Source organism: Phoca vitulina, unplaced genomic scaffold, assembly GCF_004348235.1.
Source record: "Phoca vitulina isolate PV1807 unplaced genomic scaffold, GSC_HSeal_1.0 scaffold6, whole genome shotgun sequence".
NCBI lineage: Eukaryota > Metazoa > Chordata > Mammalia > Carnivora > Phocidae > Phoca > Phoca vitulina.
The window spans coordinates 5,429,658-5,448,270 of NW_022589709.1; the positions used below are offsets into that span (position 1 = coordinate 5,429,658).

An 18,613-nucleotide genomic window follows, 5' to 3' on the forward strand; every position below is an offset into this window, starting at 1 on the left:
TAATAAGTGCCAGTACCACCAGTTCTGTTTCTGATACCGAAATTATTTTCTCCCTGAAGTCTTCTGTTAGTTTAGGGACCACAAACCAACAGCTTGTAAGAAAGTATGTACAAACCACAAAGGAAGAGGAAAGCTTTTACCCAGGGTGCGACAGACTCGAATCTATTCTAGCACAGCATCTGGTACTTAAGTGTTTGCGTCCTATTTACTTGGCAAGGCGATTTGAGCATTTAGCCTTTTCTTATATGAACGAGAGGTGATTTTTGGATCTTCACATACAGCTACATAAAACAATAACTTATCTGAGGCGAGACCACTACTGATACACAGCAATCAAATTTCTAACTCTTAAGAAGCTATCCTTTTGCCCCACTGCACTTTCACATGGTGTTTTCACAGCTGAATAAAAAATGCCCATCCTCTTATTAGGCATAACTAAAACTATAATCATCCTAATGTCTGAGGTAAAGTTTCACACCTGTTCTTACCAACTTTGTATCCATGGTGTTACTAAACATCTCTAGATGCAGTTTTTGTTATGTGTAAAATAGGCTAACACTATTTCCTACCTTAAAGGATTCAGGTAAGATTAACAGGAAAATGCCAGCCATTTTCTTGACTAAACTTTACTTCATTTAATTAATCTGATTTTTTAATAATTTTTTTAAGATTTTATTTATTGTGAGAAAGAGAGAGAGAGAGAGAGCACCCACGTGCACAAGTAGACGGAGAGGGAGAAGGAGAAGCAGGCTCCCTGCTGAGCAGGGGCGGGGGGCCGGGCAGGAGGGGGCCTCTAGATCCCAGGACCCTGGATCATGGACCTAAGCTGAAGGCAGACCCTTAACCAACTGAGCCACCCATGCGCCCCATTTGATCTTATTTTCAACTAATTTACTAGACTTTAGGATCATTTCTACATCTTAATTTATACTCTCAAAGTGAAGACCATCTAGCCAATTATTTTAGAACTTTATACCAAATAAGCTGTGGAATCTATTATGTTTTCCCTCAGGGAGTTTAATAAAAACTTTAATTTCACTTCTGGGGGTTTTTTCCCTTGCCTTTCCCTCTAAAGCATATAAAATACAAACATTAAATGTTTTTAAGTAACATAGGAAGGCACTTCATTGTGCAGTAATAAGGCACCAAAAGCGGGGGGGGGGGGGGGAAGCCAAGCTGGTAATTGTGGGTGGTAGATAATTTGGCAAAAGTAGAAAAATATTTTTAAGTAATAATAAAACTTCCTCAAAGGATCACAAAGATTAAATCACCTTAGGAAGAAAAGGGATATCAATGTACTACTCCATCTCAGTAATCCTGCTGTCTCCCTAACATGGACAATACTTATTAGTATCATAACGGTGTTTTCAAACTAATGGTGAAGATGTTGGTTGTGAAATCGATTTCCAGGATCACAACTATGATTTAAATATTAAAAATCAGAGTCTAAATATATGTAACTGCAATGGAACTGTTTCATATGTATATGTATATACACATCCACATGTAAAATACATTTGTAACTATGCTCAAAATTCTGAAAACCATCAATTTATGAAACTGTAACCTTAATAAGAATATAAAGTAGCAACAAAACTACATCCTCTTCGTGCACCTGGCTGATTCAGTCAGTAGAGCATGTGACTCGATCTCAGAGTGGTGAGTTCAAGCCCCACACTGGGCATGGAGCCTATTTAAAAACAACAACAACAACAAAAAAAAACTATGTTCTCTTAAAAATCCCAAAATCTAATTTCTCAAGTGTGTTCTCTAGAAATCTGCAACACTCTGTGGTGTTTGAAAATGAAGATTGCTAAGCCCTACCCCAAGACTGAATCATAAGACCCTCCCCTGGGTCAGGGGGGGAACACAGGACTTAAATTTTTAGCAAACACTTTTGCTTTAGCTTTTTCTAACGTGAAGGTATTTATGTCTCATGTGAATGCTCACCTCAGCAGAGGAGGATTTGAATCATTCGAGATGTGAAAGCCTGACTAGTATCCTTGCTTGAGCTTTTTCGAGAAGAACTTTTCACAAATTCTTTAAGACTTGAGCAATAAGACGCAAAAGCATCTGTCCTCTTTTCTCCACCCCTTCTTCAGGCAACAAGAAAGTATTTATTGGGGCACTGGGGTGGCTCAGTTGCTAAGCGTCTGCCTTCAGCTCAGGTCATGATCCCGGAATCCTAGGATCGAGCCCCGCATCAGGCTCCCTGCTCAGCGGGGAGACTGCTTCTTCCTCTCCCACTCCCCCTGCTTGTGTTCCCTCTCTTGCTGTCTCTGTCAAACAAATAAAATCTTAAAAAAAAAAAGTATTTATTAGCATATCAGTGACTCATCCTAACCCTTACCTATTTTCAGTATTCTTTAACCACTACCCAAAAATTCTAAAGGAAAAATATTCAGGTATTATGGCTTAATTAAAAATTTCTGGGGAGGGGCGCCTGGGTGGCTCAGTCATTAAGCGTCTGCCTTTGGCTCAGGTCATGATCCCAGTGTCCTGGGATAGAGCCCCACATTGGGTTCCCTGCTCAGCGGGAAGCCTGCTTCTCCCTCTCCAGCTCCCCCTGCTTGTGTTCCCTCTCTGGCTGTGTCTCTCTCTGTCAAATAAAATCTTTAAAAACTAAATAAATAAATAAAAATTTCTGGGGAGCCTGGCTGACTCAGTCAGTGGAGCATGTGACTCGATCTTGGAGTTGTGAGTTTGAGCCCCAGGTTGGGTGCAGAGTTTACTTACAAATAAAAAATCTTTTGGGGCACCTGGGTGGCTGTCAGTTAAGCATCAGACTTGGGTTTCAGCTCAGGTCATGATCTCACGGTTGTGCGTTTGAGCCTGTGTTGGGCTCCCCACTCAATGGGGAGTTTGCTTGAGATTCTCTCTCCCTCTGCCTCTGCCCCTCACCTCCCACTCCACTCGCTCGTGGGCTCCCTCCCAAAATTAAAAAAAAAAAAAAAAATCAATGAAGAAAAAAACCTTTAAAAAATATAAATAAATAAAAATAGCTTAGTACCAGAGACCTCTGAACTGTCTTTGCAAATTCCTGTGAATCTATACAATAAAGTTTTAAAACTAGCTACCTTCTTAGTAATTTAGGAGTAATGATAGCCAAAATTTTGAGGAGGAGAATACTGGGGCTTAATAGTTATTTTGTGTCAAGGCAAGAGAAAGAGAAAAAGGATCCTCACCTAATGTAAAGGTGAAACAAATGTAATATAGAGTATTTAATAAGCTAGAATTCAAAAAGTGACTTATAATTATAGAAAGGATAAGAATATTTTCTGGTATTTAGGTTCCATTCTAGAGGTCTGAATTTTACTGATGATTCTAGATTTGACTAAATGAAGCTTTTATTCACCCACTGATAAAATTATGGTATTTGCTTAAGATTTCTAGCATTACCAATCAATCCTATACCTAGATATGTATCACTTCTTAGAGTGAAAACTATCATCAAAATTCCCTTTCCACAGGAATACTTCAAACAAAATAAAAAATGTTTACCAACAACTCTTACCTCTTATGCTGAAAGTATTTTTTAAATGCTGATATATTTTAAAAAATAAAAAAATAAATGCTGATATATTGTTTGTTTATCAACATTAACTTCACAGCAACCTCAATCACCTTATCTCTGACCTAGGATTATACTCTTTTCCTTCCTGTTTACAATAGTTTAATAGTGCACAACTGATTCTCATTTTCTTCTTTCAAATTCTGGTTGCCAAGCTCCTACTTTAAAAGGAAATTCTTCTAAAAATATTGTACAGTAAAAATAAAGAAACTAAGGATTCATATTTTAGGCAAGCAAACAGAGATCCTGAAGAATTTGACACTCAAAAAATTCAGGAGGGTTAGTTGAGACAGGCCCCAATGTTCTGGCTGGCTCAGACTTCCCTCCAATAAACAGAAAACAAAAAGAAACCTTTCCTTCCCAAAATTATGTTCTCTTAAAGAATCTACAGTAAGAAAAATTTATATGCAATTAACCACATGAAAAATAGTAATCCAGACTCATTTCAATTCAAGCAGTTGTTTTCAGAAATTATTTCTTCCTTAAATTAGCAACAGGTTAAATCATAAAGGAGGGAAAATTATAAAGCAAACTTATTTTGGTTCACATTCCATCTCTGGAGATTGGTTATGTCAAAATTTAATCTCAGGATAAATGAAATTAATTCAATAAGCTGTGCACAGAAGAAAATTTTACATAAATAAAAATGTGTATCTAAGCACCCCAAAATTAAAAATTCAAGCCAGTACACACTTCTGTACATATATCCAAAATAATCGAAAACAGGGTCTCCAAGAGATATTTGCACACCCGTGTTCCTAGCAGCATTATTCACAATAGCCAAAAAGTGGAAACCCAAGCACCCATCAACAAATGGATAAATAAAATGTGGTATGTACATACAATGGAATACTCTTCAGCCTTAAAATGGAAATCCTGTCACGTTACAACATGGATGAACCTTGAGAACATTATGCTAAGTGCAATAAGCCAGAAACAAAAAGAGCCTCTATGATTCCACTTACAGATCTAAAGTAGTCAAAATCAGACAAACAAGAGTAGAACTGGTGGTTGTCAGGACTGCGGGGAGGGGGAAATGGGGAGTTGTTTAATGCATCTGGAGTTTTAGTTTTACAAGATTAAAAAGTTCTGGAGATCTGTTTCACAACAATGTGAATGTACTTAACACTAGTTACTGAACTATACACTTAAAAATGGTTAAGATGGGGGGGGTACCTTGGGGCACCTGGGTGGCTCAGTGGGTTAAGCATCTGTCTTCCACTAGGGTTATGATCCTGGAGTCCTGGATCTAGCCCCCTGCCGTCGGGCTCTGCACGCCGCGGGAACCTGCTTCTCCCTCTGCCCCTCCCCACTCATGCTCTCTTTCTCTCTCAAATAAATGAAATCTTTAAAAAAAAAAAAAAAAAAAAAAAAAAAAGGTTGGGAGTGCCTGGGTGGTGCAGTCCGACTCTTGATTTCAGCCCAGGTCATGATTTCAGCCCCCATGCTGGGCTTCGGGCTTTGTGCTCAGCGGGGAGTCGGCTTGATATTCTCTCTCTCCCTCTGCCCCCCTGAAATAAATAAATCTTTTGAAAAAATGGTTAAGATAGCATGTGTGTCTTTTTCCACAATTCTTAAAAAAATTTTTTTTTTAAAAGATTTTATTTATTTATTTGACAGAGAGATAGACAGAAGAGCACAAGCAGAAGGAGTGGCAGAGGGAGAGGGAGAAGCAGGCTCTGCACTGAGCAGGGAACCCGATGCGGGACTCAATCCCAGGACCCTGAGATCATGACCTGAGCCAAAGGCAGACGCTTAACCATCTGAGCCACCCAGGCACCCCAATTCTTAAAAATTTTTAACTGTATATCTACCTAACACTGAGGGGAAAGTTTGATGAAAAGCAGTTTATTTTCACGGTAGTAAAGGAATGATTAGTACAAGGGAAGTAACAGTAACTACACTGAGGAGTAACAGGACAAGGACCTGACCTGAGAATCTAAGTGAACATCAGCAATGAGGGCAGACGTGGACCCTGAGAACACTGCGTCACCTGTGTAACCTGAACCTCTCGTGAGCGATCATCAGAGAAACCTAAATTGAGGAATAGTGCCTATTACATATATTCTATGGCAATTGAATGCAATACATGATCATTTACTGGAGGAGGAAAAACTTTAAAAGGACATTATTGAAAAAATTGACAAAATAATGAAATATGGGCTACAAACTAAAGTACTCCGTTTCTTGGATTTGAAAACTATATTGATCTTAAATAAATGCACAAGTATGGAGGGGTAAAGGAGAATGATGTATGCAACCTACTCTCAAAACAGTTCAAGAAAAAATACTTTTAAAGACCAATACAGCAAACATGGCAAAATGCTAAAAAGTTTGCTTTATTGGTCAAATCCAGTAATAACTTTTTCTTCATGACACAGCTCGTAATTTCCTCACAAGCCATCTGCCCTAAGGGGTTATTGGGTAGAAAAGATTAAGAAACATTCTATACCATACATTATCCAAGCATCTCCTAGTTATCTCATTCCCTAGTAAAATAGAAGTATCATCCTTCTTTACAGAAGGGTAAAGTTATACTTTGAAGCTTCTACAGATCATTTCAAGGTATTCTGAAGATACAGACTACACTGCAATACAACAGGATTTAGGTTAGTGGCCAGTCAAGCAAACCCGTATTAATTAATCCTGCCACTTAGGAGCTACCTCTTAAAAGTCCTAACAGCTACCACATACAGCACTTACTGTGTGCCAGCAGCTATTTAAGTATGTACTTATTCACATTAATTCATTTAATGACCACAACCCTTTTAGGAAAGTTATTTGTTCTACCCCCATTTTACAGAGAGGGTAAGTGACCTTCCCAACACCACACAGCTAGTAAGGAGTAGAGCCAGGCTGTGAATCCAAGCGGTCAACCCGGAAGCCAGGTTCCTTGCTGCTCCTGCCTCCCTTGTTTCATCCAGTGACTTGTGACTTAAGCCCACTCCACCACCTCCACTTCCCCACCAAGGGAGTGCACGTGCGGACAGGTCCACATGCTCTTTTCTCCTGTGCAGATAGACAGGCTTCAGAATTTGGAATTTTTCTGGCTTTTTGAGATAATAAGCAGCCTATTATCAAGCACATTAATGCTTCAACAATCAAATGAAAAAACGTTCACACTAAATGGGATATACAGATATAATAATCTCACATAATTTCAGTCACGTTAGGTTTTCCCACCAGAAAGTAATAAAAAGTTCAGTTTTCAGAGCTTTTGGACACTGGAATTGTAGTTAAGTAACTTCAAAGAATTGTCATCTAGATTAATTAAGAATATGCATAAAAAGGGGCACCTGGGTAGCTCAGTCTATTGAGCACCAAGTCTTGGTTTCAGCTTAGGTCATGTTCTCAGGGTCGGAAGATCAAGCCACACCTGAGGGTGGAGTCTGCTTGAGAATCTCTGCCTCTCTCCCCTTTTGCCCCTCCCCCACTCACAGGCACTTGCGAGCTCTTAAATTTTAAAAATCTTTTAAAAAAGATTTAAAAAAAAAAAAACATGCATAATTGTTCATCTCAGGTCCTACTACACAGGAAGTAGGCACAATATATGGTAATTATTAAAGTTAAAATGTGTTCAATTTTATTAACAAGTGAATATGATGTTTTTAATTAAAAACTCCCAAGTATTACAAGAGCAATTTGCAGAGACTATGGGTACCCAAATGGGCACGGAGGTAGGAAGGATGACTTTATCAAGATAAAAACAAAATATGCACCAATTGGGGCGCCTGGGTGGCTCAGTCGTTAAGCGTCTGCCTTCGGCTCAGGTCATGATCCCAGGGTCCTGGGATCGAGCCCCGCATCGGGCTCCCTGCTCCGCGGGAAGCCTGTTTCTCCCTTTCCCACTCCCCCTGCTTGTGTTCCCTCTCTTGCTGTGTCTCTGTCAAATAAATAAATAAAATCTTTAAAAAAAAAAAAAAATATGCACCAATTATGAACTGGAATACCAGGAAATATCTTTTAAAAGTAACTGATAGGGAGGGAGGCTGCATAAACGTTTTAAAATAACATCTCTCGGGGCACCTGGGTGGCTCAGTCGTTCAGGTGTCTGCCTTCGGCTCAGGTCATGATCCCAGTGTCCTGGGATCCAGCCCCGCATCGGGCTCCCTGCTCTGCGGGAAAGCCTGCTTCTCCCTCTCCACTCCCCCTGCTTGTGTTCCCTCTCTCGCTGTGTGTCTCTGTCAAAAAAATAAATAAAATCTTTAAAAAAAAATAAAATAAAATAACATCTCTCTAACCATAAAAATGTACTCCATCTTTTAAAAGTCTATCTAATCCTCTTTTATAACATGGATAGCTTTTGAAGAGGGCAGGGGGTTAAACACTAATAATTTAGAGTTTAAGCTCCCAATCATGTACGTTCAAACCATCCTCTAAAAACTTACCTGGCTAACTAGGTTTGGAAATAAAAAATGGAGACACCTACAGATAGAGAAAACACTTATGCTTCAGTCTTTTGAAAAGTATAAATAGTAATAACATCTGTATGCCATCTGTATGGTATTCAAATTATTACTCCTTAATAGTAAATTCTTTTTAAAAATAACCATCAAGAAAACAGTTTGAAAATTCTTTTTTTTTTTAAGATTTTATTTACTTATTTGACAGAGACACAGCGAGAGAGGGAACACAAGCAGGGGGAGTGGGAGAGGGAGAAGCAGGCTTCCTGCAGAGTAGGGAGCCTGATGCGGGGCTCGATCCCAGGACCCTGGGATCATGACCTAAGCCGAAGGCAGACGCTTAACGACTCAGCCACTCAGGCACCCCCAGTTTGTAAATTCTTGAACAGAATTCCCTTGGTCCTGGCTCCAAGATACCAATAAGCAGTTTTACATTTTCTTTGTTTCCATTATGAATTCTAAGTACTTTTAATATTTCTTTTGTATTATGTCTAATGGGGCCCACCACACAGAGGCCTAAATGATTTCTCAACAGACTAACTTTAAAAAACAAAACAGAACAATCTATTCAATTTATTTCTCTATTCCTATTTTACCAAAAACAGGCTGTTCAACAACTTACAGTTTTAATCTTTATAAACTATTTTCCAATTCAGCCATCCGGCACTTAACATATGCTGATCTTGTGCTCAGTAAGCTTCAAATCTGACATTTTGTAGTTCCTCTCTCAGCACGTGGACTCCACTGTTGCCAGGGCCAGGCCAACCAAGGCAAAACATCCCAGGACCATATATAAAGAAGAAACCCCATTTCCAAAAATGCCCCAAGTGTTCACTAAATTAAACTGAAGAGCAATTCCTATTTTAAAAGCAAGCAGCTATTGCCTGGTTGAGAGAGGACAAAGAGCTCTATCATTTCTACCCTACCAAGGTAACTCCCCATCAAAATCATAAGCTAAATGATAATGGTAAAAATACAGAATATATTAGATTTAGAACAGGATTGTTTTCAAATCTTAGACAACTGCATATTGTTCAAAAAGGGCATCTTTTATCTACTAATAGTTTATATTTTAATATAAGATAAATATAAAATATTTTAATATAAATATAAAATATGTAATTTTAGGCAATTTACTTAATCTCTCTGAGCCTCAGTGTCTTTATCTGTGAAATGGGGATTAGTGGAATTTACTTTACTAGACTTCCCAGAGAGTAAACTGAGAACAGTGTATACAAAGTGCTTGTCCCAGTGACTAGTTTAAGAGTGAGAAATATAGTAGCTATTGTTAATTACAGTGAAGACTGGCAACCTTCCTAGATGGTGGGAATATGCAGAAAGTGAAAATCAAATATTACTGGAGGTCTGAGTTTTAAAAGGCTAAAAACCACTATTCTGTTGTAAGGTATAAGGTGACTGTATAAAAAATTGGTCCAAGGGAAAAAGATGAAAGTTATGAACTACTGAACTCCTAGTAGGCAACCAAATTTAAGAAACCTATTTGCGGGGCGCCTGGGTGGCTCAGTTGGTTAAGCGGCTGCCTTCGGCTCAGGTCATGATCCCAGGGTCCTGGGATCGAGCCCCGCATCGGGCTCCCTGCTCGGCGGGAAGCCTGCTTCTCCCTCTCCCACTCCCCCTGCTTGTGTTCCCTCTCTCGCTGTCTCTCTCTGTCAAATAAATAAATAAATAAATAAAAATCTTTAAAAAAAAAAAAAAAAAAAAGAAACCTATTTGCATGTCTAATTACCAGTTCTATAATAAGGATCTGGATCTGCCACCCAAGTGGCCCATCCCCACATGTATTGCTTACTTTGTAATTACATCCCAATCAAAATTAACCAGTAACTTTTAAAACAGGTTTAACAAATTTATGGTCCTACTATTTTGGCAAAACTACTCCCTAAAAATTACTTATCTCCAAATATGGTACAAGAATCACCTGCATCAGAATCATTGGTTAAAACTGCAAATTGCAGTGGAGCTCATAAATCTTAAGCACATTTGTTTAGAGGACCACTGCCTGAAGTGTTTAGTAAAAACATTCTATATTAAATCCACCCAAAGTGTAACTTAACCTCCACTTACTTTCTTGCAAGATCTGCCACTAGAGCAAGCTCTGTTCTGCTGGTAATGTGTGCCTGAATTAATCAGGGAATTTAGGGAGAAAAGGGCCAATAAATATCAAGAAATAAGAATGCACTTCATAGGCACAACTAAGTACTAAGAACATCTTTCGTTTTTTATCAATGTGTCATTAACTCAGCCTAACAGATAACAGGGATGAGCACATACTACACAAACCCTTTAACATTCCCCTACAGAAAAATGGATCTTAGGAAGCTTAAGCCTAGTTTCATCAAGAACTTTACTTTAGGGGCGCCTGGGTGCTTCAGTCGTTCAAGCGTCTGCCTTCGGCTCAGGTCATGATCCCAGGGTCCTGGGATCTAGCCCTGCATCGGGCTCCCTGCTCAGCGGGAAGCCTGCTTCTCCCTCTCCCACTCCCCCTGCTTGTGTTCCCTCTCGCTGTCTCTCTCTCTCTGTCAAATAAATAAATAAAATCTTAAAAAAAAAAAACTTTGCTTTAGACAATACACAGTGAAGTATGGTCTGTCTTACACATAAAAGGCTGAAAATTAACCTCATTAGAAGCCCCAAGTCCATTAAAACATGCCTGGCATAGTTTGTGTTTACAACATCTAGTTATCTAGTTTATAAAATTTAGTTTTAAAATCTGTTTTTAACACCATGATGTTTGTTACAAGATTCTTTACACTCAAACTAGGTTTTTAACGTCCAACAATTCATCACCTAAAAAAAAAAAAAAAAAAACCCACACACATGGCAGTCCAACATGTTAGAGGGAAGAGCGCACTCTCAATACAGCATATACGCTGCTTTAGTAGTGGGTGTCCTAAAACTGTCTGGGTCAGAAAGTGGCACTTGCCTCTGTGCTATCTTCTGTGGGAACTCTTTATCAACACCTTGGGATATAAGCAGACTAATCACCAAAAAAAAATGTTTTAAATATGTACAACTCAACACAATCATTCAAGCATACTACTTGAGGACCTAAATTCTCGACCTGGATGCTTAGTATAAGCTACTAATACCACTACTCACTGCTTCACCAGAATGGCTGTATATTTTTCCCACCAAAAGTAGAGCTATTGCACCATACGTTTCATGGTCTCTGTAAAGAAAAAAAATCATTGTCTTGGTTTATATTTCCTTAAAAAAAAAAAAAAAACAAACAACTTTTCTACAAATTATTTTAAGAACTTAGTGAAACCTGCAGTTTTTTAAAGAAATCACCTCAATTTTTTTTAATGCAACCATACCCTGTAGACACACACAGTATTTGTAAAAGGTGAATTCTGAAATAGAACTACCTACAACCTTTAATAAGCATGTACCACAAAATTAAAATGCACAAGAGTTTTTATGCATAAACATTTACTTCATGACTCCTTAATTCATATCAGATCCAAAAAAAAAGGAATTCAAGACAGATTTTTCAGGATTTCAAAGTGGCTTTAGAACTACTTTTCAAGATGATGGAGAACAGGAATAAACAGTTGAAATGATCCCTCTGTGTAATTAGAAACCACAGGTCCCAGTAAATACTGTTCCTTCAGGTATTGACTGAGAAAGCTGACAGTACCTTTTCAGAAACTAGGGCTGGGGACGCCTGGGTGGCTCAGTCGTTAAGCCTCTGCCTTCCGCTCAGGTCATGATCCCAGGGTCCTGGGATCGAGCCCCCCATCGGGCTCTCTGCTCAGCAGGAAGCCTGCTTCTCCCTCTCCCACTCCCCCTGCTTGTGTTCCTGCTCTAGCTCTGTCAAATAAATAAATAAAATCTTAAAAAAAAAGAAAAGAAAGAAACTAGGGCTGAAGACTTTTACCCTTTGCAGATAATCTTGACTGGTTAAATTTTTCTATATTTGGAATTATTAAAGTTGGATGTGTGTTTAAGGGATAGGTCTAAAGTGTGCAAGCAGGCAAGAGATGTCCATATCATTTCTACAGACCCAAAATATGGGACTTTCAAAAGAGGCCCTCAGAGGGCTGTGGTTGCCCCTTCGGTTTGCTCCTGAAGGAAAAAAACTATTTTTAAAACTTCCAATGGGATGCAATTGGAAAAAAATCTAAAATGTGGGAAATTCTGCCGAAGTCCATGGTTTAACAAATAAACTTCAAGGAAATATAATGGCAAGAGAACTACAAATGAAAAATTTATGAAACTCATCAACCAATTGCAATGTACAAACTTTACTTGGATCCTAATTTAAACAAAACTTAGATGTTGATTGAGATATTAATCTTCAGACACTGTGAAATTTTAACACTGACTAGGTGGGCCATAGGACGATAGAAAGGAACTGCCGCAGTTATTTTAGGTGCAGTTAACAGTTGTACATTATGGCCTTAAAATCTTTATCTTTTTAGAGATCTATACCGAAATTCTTACAGTGAAGAAATATGTTTAAGATTTGCTTCAAAATAATCCAGTGGAGGTGGGCATATGATGAAATAAGTCTTAATAGTTGATAAATGTCAAAGCAAGGATAATACATACATTGAGGTTCATTTCCCATAATAAAAAATAAAACAAAAAAATTATTAAAAAAAATTTATTATCCTCTCTAAAATAATCATTAAGACAGTTTAGCAACGTGAAGGAATGCTTATTATAGAATGCTAAAAGAAATAAATGCACTTAGGTCAAAATTTCAAAAGCCTAGGTTAAGAAAGAAAAGGGAGTAAGAAAGCCAAACAATTTGTGGGTTAGCTGATTATTTTTATCTGCTAGTATTAGATTACTGTCATTACATATTGCTAATGAATTCAGGAGTAGGCAGGTAATTCAAACTACCTAAGAGAGCTGGGTATAAAACAACAGTGGAGGAGCCTAGAATAAACTAAAAAATGGGGGCGCCTGTGTGGCTCAGGTCATGATCTCAGGGTCCTGGGATCCAGCCCCACATCAGGCTCCTGGCTCAGTAGGGAGTCTGCTTCTTCCTCACCCTCTGTGCTCGCTCTCAAGTAAATAAAATAACATCTTTAAAAAATTTTTTTAAAAATAAAAGAATGCCTTAAAGGGTTTTTTCAAATAAATCCTATAAATCAGTTTTTAATCAGATATTCAAGTATTTTCATTTTTAGGGTGACCATGTCATTTGTATAGTAGCCAAAGCAAGCTACTTTGAAGGCGTGAGTTCAAACTGGGATGGTACAGAAAAGCCAGACCACCTGTCACCCTATTCACTTTATATATAAACTGAGGCATGAAATTTTTTTTGCTTGTTTGGGTTGGTGAACTGCCTAAAATCAAAATGAATTCGCCTCATAAGACCTAGAGAGACTGGAGCCCAAAGAGGCATGGAGATTTGCCCAAAGTCAGTGTTAACTGGAGAGCCTGGCACCAGAAGTCAGACCCCAACTACCCTGACACTCTGTCCAGATCAATCTTTTTTTTTTAAATCACATGTGTCCTGTTCCTTTTCTCCACGAAAAGATTATCCTCAAAAATGTGTTCTTCAATCAAATAACTAAGAATAAGGCAAAAAATAATACAATGGCAGGAAGGTGAAGAATGGCAAATGCGTAAAGAATCTGCTTGGCTCCAACACTAATACCCTTTGTATTATCCCATACAGCTACTGAAATCAGGATAGGCACTAAATTGCAGAAATACGCAATTCTTTACTGTTTAAAAGAAAATTTGCCAGCCCAACCTTCTAATATAAAAGTAGAAAAAGTGTAAGCTTTAGAATCAGATCAACCTACATTTGACTCCTTACTTTGCCATTTATAAGCTCAATAACTGGCCGAATTAAATGAATCTCAATTTCCTCCTATATAAATGAAAAATATCACCAGGGTTATAAAGACTAAAGCAAGTGGTACAATGCCTGGTGCATAATAGGAAGCTCTTGTTATTTTTACCCAAAGGTTTCATTAAATGTCCAATTTTAAAGCAGCTGATTACTGGGGCACCTGGGTGGCTCAGTCGTTGAGTGTCTGCCTTAGGCTCAGGTCATGATCCCAGGGTCCTGGGATCCAGCCCCGCATCGGGCTCCCTGCTCATTGGAAGCCTGCTTCTCCCTCTCCCACTCCCCCCTGCTTGTGTTCCCTCTCTAAATGTGTCTGTCAAATAAAATCTTTTTAAAAAAATTAAAAAGTAAAAAAAAAAAATAAAGCAGCTGATTACTATAGTCATGGTCATGGTAGAATCTATAAAGAGGATCTCCTGGATTATCATTTAACCCCCAAACTGTGCATCAAGTATGCAATCAAGGTAAAGGGCAGATTACAAAATATATAGGCAGATCCATTTTTCCAAATTACAGCATGAAAAAGTGATACCCAACTAGTCAATCATTAGTCCAATAATAATTTCTTCAAGTGCTAAATTTTAAAAAACACTGTTATTTCTTCACCAATTCCACAATGCTTACCTCCCAAATATAAGCTTCCAGAGGCAGGGACTATAACTCATAGCATTCAAAATACTAGAAGGGTGCCTTACACACAGATATGCTCAATAAATATTGTTAAATGAAAAGCTGATATGGTTTCCTTAACGAACATTTAAAAAAGACTTTAATGACAGAGACCTTTCACTTCAAAACATTAAAATGCGGGGCACCTGGGTGGCTCAGTCGGTTAAAATGTCTGCCTTTGGCTCAGGTCATGATCCCAGGGTTCTGGGATCGGGCCCCTTGTCAGGCTCCCTGCTCAGCGGGAAGCCTGCTTCTCCCTCTCTCACTCCCCCTTCTTGTGTTCCCTCTCTTGCTGTCTCTGTCAAATAAATAAAATCTTTAAAAAAAAAAAAATGCAGAAGGTTCATAATAAAAATAGCTCCCTCCACCAAAGAAATTGTTGTCTATAAGAATCAGGGTTAGCAAAGTAGAACAAAACTCAAAAAATAAATTGCAATTTCTTATCAAAGAAAATTAAAAAAAAAAAAAAAAAAGAGCACCTCAACAGAGGAAAGAACTATCCAATCCATTTCCAGGAACAACTTACCTTTTTGCACCTTCCTTTTGCAGATTTGAAATCCAGATTCTCACACAATCACTGGCCTTCACTTCTGTTTGATTCAATAGCATACACACTACTGAGTCTCTCCACTATTAAATACATCAGTAGAAAGCACACTGGTCTTATCTGCTAACTACGAAAACAGAAGTGCAAAGTTCCTAATCCAAAATTCTCAAAAAAGAAAAACTAAAAAAATTGCTGAGGTTAAACAATGTACAGAAACAATTATAGGGGCAGCCGGCTGACTGTCGGTTAACGAAAGGACTCTTCAGTTTTGGCTCAGGATCTCATGGGTCCTGAGATGGAGCCAGTGTAGGGCTCCACGCTCAGCTGGGAGTCTCCTTAAGATTCTCTCCCTCTGACCCTCTCCCCCCTTCATGCTTGCTCTTAAAAAAAAAAAAAAAAAAAAAAGTGGAGCACCTGGATGGCTCAGCTAGTTAAGCATCCACTCTTGGTTTCGGCTCAAGTCCTGATCTCGTGGGTCCTGAGATCAAGCCCTGTTAAGGGGATGGAGGGGCATCCCCAATAGGGAATAGTCTCCTTGGATATTCTTCTCTCCCCCTGACCCTTCACCCACTCCTGCTCTCCCTCAAATAAATAAATAAAATCTTAAAAAAAAAAAAAAAAAAAATTATAAAGGCTCCCATCTTCCCCCCTGCCCAAACACCCTACTTCAACATATATTTTTTTTATTTTTTCACATTTCTACTGCCCTGTAACTGCCTTCCATATGTATTTTAAAAATTTTTCCCCCAAAATGGAAAAACGACACTGGTGTCTTCATGCGAGGACAAGGAGTTAAAAATAAAACATACTAGGCCGTCTGGGTGGCTCGGTGCTTAAGCATCTGCCTTCAGCTCAGGTCATGATCTCAGGGTGCTGGGATCGATCCCCAGGGCTCCCTGCTCAGAGGGGAGTCTGCTTGTCCTTCTGCCCCTCTCCCTGCTCATGCTTGTGTTCGCAATCTCTCTCAAATAAAAAAAAATTTTTAATAAAAAATAAAACATATTAAAGTAAGCCATTTCCAAACAGGTGAGATACCCATCAGAGTGTGTGCTGTTGCAGGAAACAGAATGGAGAGCCGTGAATGGGAGTCTCTGCACTTCATATCTGCAAAAGAAGAGAATAAAAAGGTTAGCTTAACTCTAGACTTAGAATACCTTCTTTACCTGTTTAAAGCAATGCCCACATTTTAAATCAAAGATGAAAATGTGCTACGCCAAAGGCTTGTGCGTGAATTCCACCTTCCTGCTCTTAATACATAAACTGTATCTACAGTATTAGAAATCAATATTTGAACATTTCTGTACCACATCATCCTGATACTAAAGGGTAAAAGAAAAAAATTCTCTCTTCTTTAGGCTTAAGTATCATTTTAATTAGCCAAATGTGCTTCCCTACCGCAAGCACAGTTATCTAAGGGTAATTAGTTCTAGTTCTAACAGTAACAGTCAAGAGGTTCATTTCTAACAAATACTCTTCCCCCTATAAGGAGTGACAGTTAACCTTTTGGGAACCCCAATGCGCACACCCCTTTCTCCAACCTCGTTAAGGGTGAATGTAAGAAAAAAAGTGCCTCACGAGCAATGTCCCCCGCCCAGCACCAGGTTCTCTGCAAAACTCCTTCTGCATTTCGCATTAGCCCACCAGCCCCCAGAGTGGGTGCGCCAGAGCCAGGTCGCGGAGAGAGCCCGGGGGGTGAGGGGTGAGCTCCGCAAGCCCGTCAGGCCCCCGCGCCCCCCACCTGGTAACACACCTGCCCTCACAGGCGCCCACCTGGGGCGGGGACCGCCCTCTCCCGGCCCCGCGCGCCTGCCCCACTCGGAGCGCGCGCCCTGCCCCGCACGGGACCCTAGGGCGTGCAGGCGGCGGGAGCCCGGGGTACAGGGGCCGTCCTGGTTCGCTCCCTCCCTGGGGACCAAGCGGGCCCGGGGGCGTCCTGGGGGCGGGCGCGGTACCTTTTGGACAGATCCATAAGGACCCCGGAGAAGAGCTTCTCCCCTAGACGGAACGACACGACGAGCGCGTCCTCAATGATGTGGTCCAGCGTGACCCGCACCTCCGAGCCGGGAATCAGCTGCGACACCGCGGAGTCCCCGCCCGCCGGCGGCACGAGCGCCGGGGCTGCGGGCTGGGGCAGCGGCGGTTCCTGGCGCTCCTCGGGAGCTGGGGGCTGCTCGGGCGGTGGTGCAGGGGAAGGTGGAAGGTCGGGTCTTTCCTGAGGCGCGGCTGCCGCCGGCTCCGCTACCCGGGCGGGCAGTTTCTCCTCAGCCTCCAGCTCCGGCCCCGCCGCCTCCGGGCTGCGGGCGAGCTCCCCCGGCGGCGGCGGTGGCGGCGGGAGCGGCGGCTCGTCGGCCTGAGGAGAAGACTGCTGCCCGTCGGCCTCGCCGTCCGGCACAGATGCTTCCGTCGCCGTGACCGGGAGGGGGTCAGTGCCGGCCTCGCTGCCGGGGATGGGCTCCATCTCCGGCTCGGCCTCGCCGGCGCCCCCCTCCCCGGGGGACGCTGCAGTCGCTGCCGCCTCTGCAGCCACAGCCGCCATTTTCTTCCTGGCTTCTCCCTCCTCCAGCTCCGGGTGCAGCGGCGGCAGCGCTGCTTGGTTCCCTGGGCCTTCCCCTCCCTCCCTTGAACAGTTTCGTCCCGCCCTTTCCCTGATGCTCGTTATTGGCACCGCGCCATTGGCTCCGTCCTACACCCCTCCCGCACTTGTGACACTCCATTGGCTAGGTGGGGGCGTCTATCACCCAGTCATTCCCTCCCGCCCATACAGAGTAGGAACTTCTCATTGGCCGGATGAATTGTCAAATGTTGAATCTTAGAGGAGGAGTGAGGGGACGGGGGAAGTCACAAAAGCTGAGCCATATACTTATCGCCTCTTTCTATTGGCTGGAAGAGGAAATAAAGTTTTATGGTTGGCTTTGGCTCTTGCCCATTATTAGTCAGGCTTTCAGAGGTGGGAATAAAGGAGAGAATCACGTGGCGTGCCAGTTCTTTCAAAGGCGACCGAGGGGAGGAGTAACAAGAGAATGCGGGAGGGGAGCAGCTTCCCAAGAATCCGTGCGCGGAGGGCCTTAGAATAAATGTTATTTCTAGGCGCGGACCTGCTTGTGGCTGCGTGTGGGTACGGCAAGCTTCTTTGAGAAGGCTAACTAAAGTTTGAAAATAATTCTAGACACATGTTTTGAGCTCCTACTAGGCTAGGCACCGTGCTAGGTGTTGGGGATAGAATGATGTGCAAGACATTCCGCATAACCTCGTGACAGACACTCCATCCCCCACACAACGAGTGTTTTCCTTGACTTCTCTCCACTTTCTAGGAACAATGAACTTACTTATTTCAAAGTAGGAAAATGCTAATGAAAAGAGGAGGGACACCATGCATACTGTATTAAGCTGATGAACGTCCCAGAGAGCAGTCCTGAGGCATTGGGGGACTTACATGTGAATATTGTTTGCTCTCTCCAAATTGACTGGAAAAGTGGGCGCGCTGGTTCCTTGCTTAAGCCCTTTCCTTTCCTGGCCTCTTCTATGCCACAGGTTCAAAAAGTCTCTCTTCAATGTCCTAATGCTCCTACTTCCCTTCCCACTTTAAGTCT

The 18,613-nt window shown here is 41.1% G+C and overlaps 1 protein-coding gene across 7 annotated transcripts in view; it reads right to left on the reverse strand.

The window, feature by feature from the left end:
* Positions 1–17,621, reverse strand: part of PWWP2A (PWWP domain containing 2A) — a 41,830-nt gene extending 24,209 nt beyond the window's left edge. For 6 of the 7 annotated variants that reach the window (XM_032403649.1, XM_032403647.1, XM_032403645.1 and 3 more), the window contains exon 1: positions 16,976–17,621. In XM_032403649.1, coding sequence (XP_032259540.1) covers positions 16,976–17,559 — 584 coding nt within the window. In that variant the 5' untranslated portion in view covers positions 17,560–17,621. Of the gene's footprint in view, positions 1–11,094; positions 11,165–15,002; positions 15,372–16,975 lie in introns of those variants that run through there. The other variant, XM_032403648.1, reaches the window with a different exon arrangement.
* Between the last annotated feature and the right edge of the window lie 992 nt (positions 17,622–18,613).